At 37.6% G+C, this 12,389-nt stretch overlaps 2 protein-coding genes across 8 annotated transcripts in view; both read left to right on the top strand.

Annotated features, from left to right (window-relative positions):
• The window catches only part of LOC105325195 (nitric oxide-associated protein 1), a 15,142-nt gene extending 13,635 nt beyond the window's left edge, over window positions 1–1,507 (top strand). For all 4 annotated transcript variants that reach the window (XM_066068197.1, XM_066068199.1, XM_066068198.1 and 1 more), the window contains 2 exons: window positions 561–684; window positions 857–1,507. In XM_066068197.1, the coding sequence (XP_065924269.1) occupies window positions 561–684; window positions 857–1,059 (327 nt within the window). In that variant the 3' untranslated portion in view covers window positions 1,060–1,507. The remainder of the gene's footprint in view (window positions 1–560; window positions 685–856) is intronic.
• Window positions 1,508–3,825: 2,318 nt separating this feature from the next.
• Window positions 3,826–12,353, top strand: LOC105325194 (sphingolipid delta(4)-desaturase DES1). Of its 4 annotated transcripts, none has more exons than XM_034473676.2 (2): window positions 3,826–3,937; window positions 11,018–12,353. In XM_034473676.2, the coding sequence occupies exons 1-2, from the start codon at window positions 3,842–3,844 to the stop codon at window positions 12,020–12,022; spliced, it is 1,101 nt and encodes a 366-aa protein (XP_034329567.2). In that variant the 5' UTR covers window positions 3,826–3,841; the 3' UTR covers window positions 12,023–12,353. The 4 variants fall into 4 exon arrangements, with proteins under 4 accessions (XP_034329567.2, XP_034329566.2, XP_034329569.2 ...); XM_034473675.2 differs by having other exon boundaries at window positions 11,015–12,353; XM_034473678.2 differs by lacking the exon at window positions 3,826–3,937 and adding an exon at window positions 6,488–6,664.
• The last annotated feature ends 36 nt before the right edge of the window (window positions 12,354–12,389 follow it).

Here is a 12,389-nt window from a genome sequence, read left to right as displayed (position 1 = left end):
AATATCAAAGATACTGTACTTCTCAGGTTGCTGAATCCAGCGAGGTGAATAGTGTACTTTGATTATTCAGTTATGGTATTGACCTCAGAAAGAGCAAAAATTGTATAATATAGAATATTTGTGATATACTATTATTTGATGTTAAAATGCAGGTGTTTGTAATACATGTACGTTTTGTGGCAGATGCCATTTTATAAACACACAGTGTTGTGACTGTTGTCCCTTTTACAAGTTATAGATTTTGTCAGCATGTACATGTATTCTAATATGTATTAAAGTAACATGTATGTTCCTGGCAAAAACCAGGCCCAGGGGACCTTGCACAATTACCGAAATATGTAGATAACGATATTTCTTCAGAAGTTGAGAGTGGACAACCAAGGTGAAGATTTCTCGACCAGAAGAAGTGCCTTTAATTTTTTATTTTAAGAATTGGTTTGAAAAGGTGATAGGCAAATGCTTAAATTTTTCCTGCTCACAACTTTATAAACTCATTTTTTTTTACTTAAGCAAGAAACTGTTAAATGTTTAGATGTCTGATTGATCTACTGTTGTTGTAGCTTCCTCTTGGTGATGAATCCAGGCTAGCCAAGCTTCCACCCCTGAAGGGAAGAAACATCCGGATCCGCCCGGAGGATCAGACATACAACACAGCAGCGGCAGACATTCAACTGTCGTCTCTAGGTGTGTATTGTAGGAGGAATGTGAAATTATATTTGATAAGGAATTAATTGTACTGATGTTGACTGTTTAGTGTCCTGATGTACTGATGTTGACTGTTAACTTTACAGATGTTAACTGCTAACTGTACTGATGTTAACTGCTAACTGTACTGATGTGCTTGACTTTCCCACAGGATGGGTGTCGGTGGTTGGGATGTCGCGCTCGGCTGAACTAGACGTCACCCTCAGAGTCTACACCCCTGGGGCACGTGGGATTTATATCCGACCAGCCATGCTAAAAAATGCCCACGTTTTCCACTTAAAGAGAGTCAAGAACACTCTAAAGTATAAACGCAATAAACCAAAGCTCCTGCTTATGAAAGGAGAGCAGTTCTGAAGCTGATGGAGTATAAATGATACAGCTGAAGCTGATGGAGTGTATATGATAGTGCTGGTAGATAACCTGACAGTTCGTGCAATCATGCAGTGTTGCTCGTTGTTATTGATTTCATCTTTCTTAAATTATATTTACATATTAAAGATAAAGCTTTCAATCTTACTCTGATGTATGTATGTGAACATTAGGTAAGACTATATATTTTTGAATATATATTTTGAATCTTTTGGCCTTAAAATATATTCAATGGTCAGTTACCCGAGATTTACCCGAGTCACATTTGGCCACACATGTACAATGTCTGTGATTGTCATGTACAAAGGAACACACCTGAATAAAAAATTGATAATGAATTTGCATGTGTATTTACAAATTGAGGTCAGAATTGAAAACAATATGAGCTGCATTTTTAATTTTTTTTATTTTTTTTGCAAAATTGTTATTTTTATTTCCACTGAAAAAATGATGCTGGTTTATCCACCTCTGTTAGCCATTTGTTTTGTGGGAAAAGCTATGTAGAAGCTTAAGGTAGCTCGCGGGTTTACCTGCTTGTGAGAAAACCTACCTTGAAAATTTGTCCACGTGATCCATAAGTTTTATAGTTTTATTTCTAAAATTTATTTAAGATTCGTCTGCGCAGTAATAATGTTATCGTGTTTCAAATACAGTGTCATTAATAAAATCAAGCAACGCCATTTCAATGAAATATATAGTAAAATGCACATTTTAACCGAGAAACGCATTACAAAACTATGCTCCAAACTTTTTAACGATTCAGACGAAATTAATCATACTCAACACAAAAACAGAGGAGATAATTATGAATCAATTCATAAAAAAATATCAGTATGTGTTCTCGGCCAATTTTTGGCAAAAAAACTTTAAAGATTTAAAAGATTTCTCAAAACCTTATATTTTCATTACGACGTTAGCCTGACGTCACCTTTTCCTTACTTCTTAGAACACCAAAATTGAAATGGATTTATTGACAAGACTAGCTGTTTAACACATTTTAGAACATATAAATGCTTATTAGACATTATTGTGAATGTTATCAAATGCAATTAATGTAAGGCTGTAAAGATACAAAAAATTGCTATTTTTGTTTTTATCAAACTCAGAGTCAATCAATGCGAAAATAAAATGCCAGGCAACTACTGACATTATAAGTAAGTAATCGAATAAAACAGTTATCTCAAGCCAAAAAAAATTTAAGAATTTAATCGGTAGTACATATTACGGAAGTTATAATTGTAAAAAAAAAAAAAGCAAATTTAATGCATACATTCTATTTTAAAACATGACTCTAAATGGAAGAGTTCTAACGCACACTCATTCTTGATCTTTATAGAACAAAATGTGACAATGTATGTGACATCTTTAAATTTTTAGCACTTGATATTATAAATCTTTGTATAAACAGTCATAAACCGCATATAAGCTTTTTAAAATATTTTCTTTTATACTTCTAAATATCTCATTTGTCATTTTAAAATAAAATTATGAGTTTACTATGACGGTCAACTCTTTACGTCGATTCCTATTGTGACGTCAGCAAACCCGCGAGCTACGTTAAGTTGAAGTAAACTTACATTAATGTCATTCCATACAAAATTGGTTTGCTATACCATCCATAGTACAAAAATCTGAATATCAAGTAAATATGACCATTTGCTTAAATCTTATCTATCCTAAAAGTTAGATTCAGAATTATCATGAAAGCACTTTTATCTAACAAAATACAATTTTTAAAAATGCAGCTTATATTGATTTAAGCTGAATAAAATCATATGAGGTTACACTTTGTTGTTTTAAATATATCAGCATGCGGTTGCCATGGAGTGAATTTGAACTTGATCAAGGCGGCACATGTGACCACTACCATACGACACTGTACCAGTGAATGTTGAACCTTGGTCAGGGCTTTTGGTCCAGTCTTTTACAGAGGATCATAATCCCGCCAGCACACTAGTAATGTTCTGGTGGAGAGCTTGTTTTATTCAGTGTCACACCATTGTTGGGTTGTTCCCTCATTTTGATGTCCATACAAAACGTTATACACTCACTGACAGATGAACAGTGCAAAACAAGACAATGTAATAAGACATCCGTCCCTGGGTCGACAAAAGTATAAGGATATTACTTTCTTAGGAGACTGCTTGTAGAAAATTGCTGATCAAAATGAAAACTGGACTGAAAATGATTCAGTGAAATGAACAAAAGGTGTGAATACCTGGGCCAGGGATTGTGAAGATGTTGACATTTATGATTTTGTTTCGAAGAAACGTTGCATCTACTGAGTAATTTGTAGAAGAGTACTGTAGGTTTATCATTTAAAAGACTATTTCGACTATCTTTAACACCCAAATTAAGTAAAATTAAATATTTGGCATTTTACCACATGATTTGAAATCTGACGAATTATTAGAAAACTGTTTCGATGTGTTTGAGACTTTCTTACGCGTAGAGCACTTGTATCAATGAGAACGTCAAGTTTTTTGTAGACTCGCACGCGTTAGGCGTTGTATACGGGGGGCGAGATACTATACTACTATACATGTAACCTTGTGTTGTTATTTCGAAATGAGGTAAACATCATCACAGGAACAAGATTCTGTGATCAATGCACAGGGGCTCGCGCTCGTCACGAAGTTTTTTCAACCTTTTATATATACCACCTCTATACTATAAAATACACTGTGTATTTTATAGTATAGAGGTGGTGTATATAAAAGGTTGAAAAAACTTCGTGACGAGCCCCTGTGATCAATGTCAAGGGATCATGTATCAAACTTCCGGAAAATTTCTTTGGACACGTTTCAATTTGCATTTACTCTTTCTCGATCGGTTTCCGGTGATAAGGCATTTACAACACGAGGTATGTCTAAACGTAATTTTCTGTTTAACTTTTGTATAATGTGAGCATGTTATTTTGTTTACTTCAAAACAATCAATCCCCTGTTGAGTTTTACTGGTACTAAGGTATTCCTACCACTTTGAAGTTTTTCTTCAAATCGACCTTACAAAAACCTCAATATTGCGACTACCCGCGACCTGGTTGTTTGAAGGACAGTGCCAATGCTGAATACTTTTAATTTATATGATTATACCTTAAATCTGTGCCCGTGTTGATCTTGGGGATTTAAGTATTTTCAAAGCCATATGTTTGAAATACTAATTATTGTTCATGAAACAGATCGCTCCAAATTTTGAATAATGAATGCTGCAAACGGGAAAGGAGAGCTTGGTCCGTGGACCAACAAGAAAGTTCCTAGTGTAGAATGACCGTCCTACACTTACCTACAGAATGACCGTCCTACACTTACCTACAGAATGACCGTCCTACACTTACCTACAGAATGACCGTCCTACACTTACCTACAGAATGACCGTCCTACACTTACCTACAGAATGACCGTCCTACACTTACCTACAGAATGACCGTCCTACACTTACCTACAGAATGACCGTCCTACACTTACCTACAGAATGACCGTCCTACACTTACCTACAGAATGACCGTCCTACACTTACCTACAGAATGACCGTCCTACACTTACCTACAGAATGACCGTCCTACACTTACCTACAGAATGACCGTCCTACACTTACCTACAGAATGACCGTCCTACACTTACCTACAGAATGACCGTCCTACACTTACCTACAGAATGACCGTCCTACACTTACCTACAGAATGACCGTCCTACACTTACCTACAGAATGACCGTCCTACACTTACCTACAGAATGACCGTCCTACACTTACCTACAGAATGACCGTCCTACACTTACCTACAGAATGACCGTCCTACACTTACCTACAGAATGACCGTCCTACACTTACCTACAGAATGACCGTCCTACACTTACCTACAGAATGACCGTCCTACACTTACCTACAGAATGACCGTCCTACACTTACCTACAGAATGACCGTCCTACACTTACCTACAGAATGACCGTCCTACACTTACCTACAGAATGACCGTCCTACACTTACCTACAGAATGACCGTCCTACACTTACCTACAGAATGACCGTCCTACACTTACCTACAGAATGACCGTCCTACACTTACCTACAGAATGACCGTCCTACACTTACCTACAGAATGACCGTCCTACACTTACCTACAGAATGACCGTCCTACACTTACCTACAGAATGACCGTCCTACACTTACCTACAGATAAAGGAATTTGTATAACAATAGACAGGACCTCAGGAATGACCGTCCTACACTTACCTACAGAATGACCGTCCTACACTTACCTACAGATAAAAGAATTTATATAACAATAGACAGAACCTCAGGAATGACCGTCCTACACTTACCTACAGATAAAAGAATTTATATGACAATAGACAGGACCTCAGGAGTCTTAAAAAAATTATAAACTGACCATAAATCCAGAATCAAACATATACAAATGCATTATTATAGATATACCACATACTTGAAAAAAACAAGGTGTATCCATACTTATTTAATTTACCCGCCACTTCAATATACATGTATCTGGCTTGTTTTTAGTATCTTCATTTTAATTTTTGGTGAAAGGGGTAGGCCTATATAAAATAAATCAGTTTTACTTTATTACTACCATCGATTCAACCTTATCAACATATTTTTTCATTCAAAGGGGCTCCATTTACTTCTATACACAGGTAAACACTACGCTTGACCTTATTTTCCCTGTACCGAAATTTTAAAAGTTTTTATGACTTAAATATAAATAATATAGAGAAACACAAGGGAGTAGGGGTGTTGATTGATAGGAAATATCTGATGGATTTGTTTACATTAATTGTGTATGTATTTGCGCGTTAAACTGTTATGAGTTCATGTTTGCAAAATATTTTTTAGATAAGTTTAGAAATCTTCGACTTAAAACTTTTATAAATGTAACATTTTGATTTAAAGACACAAGAGAGAACAACAGCACCTCCAGCCCTAAATACACCTCCCCCCCCCCCTCTCTAAAAAATGTTGCTGACACAGGGAATGGAATAACAAGCCATCACTGCACCTTGCATTTTGTACAGGGTGTAATGATACAATAAAAATGGGGCCAGTTTTTAACGACGTATTCTAGAATTTTACACGCGCAAACTTTTATAAAGTAAACAATTTAGAGAAGTGCTTGGGCTATCAAACCACCATGCAGGGACATACCGGCGTGACGCTCAGATTTTAAAAATCTAAAGAAGTTTCCCTCTTTCTAAATAAGGTTTGGTCATTATTTGTTTGACTTGATCGGGGAATAATTTAGTTTGTTTAAAGCGATAATCTGCGAACTGCGCGCTTCAGGTTGTCAACCACACCTTTTAAACGAATACTCAACCAAGCGCGCTTTTGCTTTCAAGATGACCAGAGAAAAAATCAATTACATCTCATTCAGTTCAGGTGTTTGATATTGATTACCTAAACGAATCCACACAAATGCTTCTCATTAAATCGAAAAAAATTTCTCCATTTAGATTGAATTGAGTCACGTGATGAGGAATTGCAAAATATTGTTTATATGAGAGCACCCGAGTTACAAAATACTCGTTCGGAGCGTTAGTCCTTTAACGACCGCCGAGGAGTGAGAGAGTGAAAAGGTAGGACAATACATGGACACTTTTACGTAATCAAATTCTTATTTATCCGAAATCCAATTTTTACATTTATCCGATTGTGCGTCTATTCTTAAATATAAAAGAATGTTGAAATGTTCTTACATTATTCCATCTTGGCTGTTATTAATTTTTTTCTTTATCAATAGAGAAGGGGGTTGGTAGGGGGGGGGGGGGGTACGGCTGATTCTGTTTCAGTACTAAGCAACCTTTAATAAATCGTCAAACGATTGTGATTTTTGAAACCAACTGTAATCCTGGAGATATTTGAAATGATTTTCTTCCCGACAGATCTTAAATTGTTTTAGTTTTAAATTGTCAGAAATTAGGAGAGAGAGAGAGAGAGAGAGAGAGAGAGAGAGAGAGAGAGAGAGAGAGGGGAGGGTGAGATTAAGAGTCCGTAGTAGAGTTCTCATGAAACATTAATTCAATCCGTGGGCCGGACCGTTAATTATACCTATAGGTGTTGTCCCGGTAGATGCTTATCATTTGCTACAACGGGATCTCGCTGATTGATGTGCTGTTCATTAATTAATTACAATTCGTTGTGTGAGTTAGGATCTGGGACGGGATTCATATCCTATCATTGGCTGGAGAATGGCCGGCCTTCTTTTCGCGCGGTAAAGTTGGACTGGCGGATCATCAGGTTCACCACATAGTCTTCTCTTTCAAAATTTCGTGAAATAAGAAGCATATCATCTAAGAAATGTATCATAATAGGAAAAAAAAACCCAACAACAACAACCACCCGGGGAAAAAAGGCGTAATTTCATCTTCCATGACAATTTTTTTTACATTTTATGTGTGCCAGAATTCTGATACGAAAATGGCCTGATTAAGATCTGTTTACATTGTTTTCTTTATATTACGTAAACTGAAAAAAAGCCTCTGTCTACATGACATAAGACTAGGATTTCGCCATGACCCAAGTGGCCGAAAGTGTGACTTTAAATTTCTAGAATAGAATTAAATTACGAAATCCTTGTTGTGGTCATGACACGGCTGCCAGGACCACGCGTTAGATACAGAGGTAACAGGCCGCGACATGAGTTATGTCAATATATGGAATTAAGCAGTTTTTCACCTTACTTTAGCGAACCCCCATATATGTATCCCCTTCCCCGCCTCTCAGTTAGACGACAGAGGTAACCAGGTGTGTGTGTGGGGAGGGGGGGGGGTGAAATAAAACACATTTTCCTGAGATAATATTTCATCTAATTTTTCTCGCAGCAACTAATTTTTTAAAATTTACATATACAAAATTGAATTATCCTGGAGCTGCCCCCCCCCCTCCCCACTTTTTTTGGAGGATGTAAAAAATTGATATGAAAATAAGGAAATTAGGATTGATTTTGAAGTTATATACTACGCCCCCCCCCCCCCCCCCCCACACGGATTAGGATTTTGAAGATTTTGGGAAAATCTTATTTCCTTCTTCTTTTTTTTTGGCTTGTCAAGATTTTTGGATGAGTCTGGCCCCCGCCACTTTCAAAAACGATGCTACGTGCCTGTAAACACATATATCATGACCAGTTGCCGGCCGGGTATCGTAACGGAATCTATCGAGTGTCGACTCGCCATCATCTAAGGTCATAGTTATAAGTACTCATCGTCCCCCACCCCCTCACGCTTTATCAAAACAATTGAAACATAAATATTAAAAACATAAATATTAAAAAAACTCGTAAATAACTCATTAGCGATAAAAATCAGGGTTTTAACTCGGAAAATTCCCTATCTGTAAAGGGAGGTCGGCTGATATCCTAGTAGAGGCTACGTGAAGTCTGAATTTGAACTGAGCAGTGTTCTATTCAGTCATTTAATTAATGAAGCATGACCAAACAAGTTGTACTGGAAAAGTAGCCCGCTATATTGTCCTTTCTAGATTTCGCCGCTTAAAAGCAAACACGGGTGTGTGTATGTATATATAATGGTATTTTCTTCACCCATGTTTATATAAGAGTTTGTAAGCGGTGCATGAATTCATTTACTTTTAGCTAAAATATAAGCAGCGGCCTATTCGAGAAAATTCAAGTCGATAGGGCTGTCAATCCGAATTTTCTCGTGGTGCTACTATTTCTGCAGCTTGGACTGCTATGTACGTGTATGTTGTGTGCATGTGTACGAGGGTTGGGCGGCGTAAGTGTATATAATAGATTTGCTCCCTCCCATGGAGGGAAGGGGTTACCTTAGTAATAATTGTTGGGATCGTGGCTGGTTAGAATTCCTTGTGAGCAAGATTGACTACAAGATGAGATGTGACCTCTGATATATGTACTGTATATTCCCTTGTTTAAGGTCTGTGATATAAACACACTAAGATTGACTACAAGATGAGATCTGACCTCTGATATACGTACTGTATATTCCCTTGTTTAAGGTCTGTGATATAAACACACTAAGATTGACTACAAGATGAGATCTGACCTCTGATATACGTACTGTATATTCCCTTGTTTAAGGTCTGTGATATAAACACACTAAGATTGACTACAAGATGAGATCTGACCTCTGATATACGTACTGTATATTCCCTTGTTTAAGGTCTGTGATATAAACACACTAAGATTGACTACAAGATGAGATCTGACCTCTGATATACGTACTGTATATTCCCTTGTTTAAGGTCTGTGATATAAACACACTAAGATTGACTACAAGATGAGATCTGACCTCTGATATACGTACTGTATATTCTCTTGTTTAAGGTCTGTGATATAAACACACTAAGATTGACTACAAGATGAGATCTGACCTCTGATATACGTACTGTATATTCCCTTGTTTAAGGTCTGTGATATAAACACACTAAGATTGACTACAAGATGAGATCTGACCTCTGATATATGTACTGTATATTCCCTTGTTTAAGGTCTGTGATATAAACACACTAAGATTGACTACAAGATGAGATCTGACCTCTGATATATGTACTGTATATTCCCTTGTTTATGGTCTGTGATATAAACACAAGCTGTAGTCATGAAACGTTTGTTAAAAATACACTGAAAAACGTCAACAAACTTATTTTTCCTGTAAAGTTGTTTGTCATACTAACATATCACGGAAGATAACTAATACTCAATCTGATTAAAATCAGATCGTTGATCCGCTCCGACAAATTCTGATGTCGCTACACAAATCGACTATCAGAATTTCGGAGCGTTATAAATACAAAGATCTCATTTTAATCACATTGACTAATACTATTATTTCTAATATTTAGCCTTCTCCAGATTTGACAATGAACAAGTTTTACGTGTTTTAACAAAGAGTTTCAATTACACGTATATGTAACAACTCCGAGCAACATAGTAGTATTAGGTAACAAAACCAAGATTACATGTAATGTCTCCTTGTAACAATTGTAACAATATCGATCCACAATTACATGTAACACAGATTTCATATAACGCCGCCAAGTCGTGATTACATGAGCATGCAACGAACCCGATTTATTATTACATGTAACTGGTTACAACTGCGTGTAACATTGCGAAGCCATAATTGATATTAAAAATAACGACGCCAAATCACCATTACATATGACAATTTGAGTCATAATGATTTCATGTAACAACACAGAGCCATGATTACATGCACAATACTGTTACATGTAACGATTCCGGTCCATAATTACATTACTACGCTTAGTTACAATCGTTTAACGACTCAAACCCCAAATGATCATTACAAGTATAACATCATGTGCGAAAAGTTCATTTATCGTTCCTGTGTTGAATTACGTTTGGGGAGGGGAGGGGAGGGGGGGGGGGGGCGTGGATGGCAAGGGTGCTATCGTGGCTTTATAAGGTGATATTACTATGTGACTTTGTGAATTTTAAAACTTGAAATAGTGCAAACCCCCCCCCCCCCCCCCCCCCCGAGGGATCCGAGCATAGATGCTGAACCTTAGTCATATTAATGTAGATTTAATAATAGCTATGGTAACATGTAGCAATAGTTATGAATGTAACAATAGCTATGGTTACATGGAAAGACACAAAGGAACAGTTTTCATTTTTGGAATTTAATTTTAAAGGTCCGTCACAAGTGTCAAAAGATGAAATATTAATATACTCGGGTTGTGGCGTCTTGAAATTGTCATTTATCGATGAATTCCATAACGACCTCGCGTCTTGTTCTTATCAATGCCATGCAAGATATTGCGTTTCTAGTGATAAAGCGAAATCTATCTTATTATCATTCAATGTTTCTTCATACAATTTTTTATTCAAAAGATGATTTATATAATCAATGCTTTCCTGAGAATACAGAAATATTCGACAATGAGTAATGACAATGAGTAAATGAACTTTTTGTCTTTCTGTTTAGCAGGCATTCAAAATGAAGAACTTTCTGGGATTCAACAAGCTAGACCTCCGTATCAACACCCCGGATGATGAGTGGGTGTTTAAGGAGGAACCCCACTCCTCACGGCGTCAGGAAATACTACGGAAGTACCCGGAAATCAAAAGACTGATGGGATACGACCCCTCGATAGCCTACATAGTGACCGCGGAGGTCCTGGTCCAAATCCTGGTCTGCTGGATGTTACGGGACGGCAACTGGTCCACCATCTTTATCCTGGCCTATTGTTTTGGGGGCGTGTTGAACCACTCCCTGGGAAGTGCTATACACGAAATAGGTCACAATCTGGCCTTCGGTCACAGCCGCCCCTGGGCCAACAGACTACTCAGCATCTGGTGCAATCTCCCAATCGTGGCCCCCATGGCCATCAGCTACAAGAAGTACCACCAGGACCACCACAGATACCTGGGCGAGGAGAACCAAGACGTGGATATTCCTACGCGTCTGGAATCTTTCTTGTTCCGCCACCCGATCACGAAGATCCTGTGGCTGGCGGTACACCCGATCATCCACGCCATACGACCGTTCTACAAGAGCCCCAAACCCCTCACCGGCTGGGAACTCATTAACACGGCGTGTCAGATGACCTTCAATGGATTAATCCTCTATTTCCTAGGAATTAAGTCCTTGACCTACTTATTAGCGGGGACACTTTTGGCCCTGGGTTTCCACCCCCTGGCCGGACATTTTATTTCCGAACATTACCTTTTTCACGGCAAACAGGCCACCACTTCATATTACGGTCCGCTCAATTTTATTCTGTTTAACGTGGGTTATCATATAGAACATCATGATTTCCCGTATATTCCATATAACCGTCTTCCGGAAGTGAGGAAAATCGCAGCGGAGTATTATGACCACCCATATCACACCTCTTGGGTCAAGGTTCTTTGGGATTTCGTGTTTGACAGTAACATGGGGCCACACGCCCGAGGTGTGGGGTACAGGAAGGACGAAATCAAAGAGCATTGAGATTGTGGCTCCCACATGATATGTTTGGTTGACTGCTAAATGATGAATCTAACTTTGACGGCATCGTGTTTAAGAGTATTTATTATTGTGAGACGGATTTAAGGGGTTTCCCCGACCTCCATGCCTTCGTTCAATAACTGTTGATTACAGACCAAATCGTTTATAATTTTTGTTATACATTTATGACGATCGTTTCTGCGTTAATGCCTGTTTCTATTCATTGTATTGATTATCCTTTTCTACATATATCGATCTCTCAACTGAACTTTAACGTGCTTTATTTTTGTTGAAATCGTTCAGATATTTTTATGAATAAATGACACAAAGCCAATTAATATGTTCTATCGTTGTAAAGGATATAATTAAG

Source organism: Magallana gigas, chromosome 8, assembly GCF_963853765.1.
Source record: "Magallana gigas chromosome 8, xbMagGiga1.1, whole genome shotgun sequence".
Lineage (NCBI taxonomy): Eukaryota > Metazoa > Mollusca > Bivalvia > Ostreida > Ostreidae > Magallana > Magallana gigas.
This window is presented reverse-complemented; position numbering and strand designations above follow the sequence as displayed.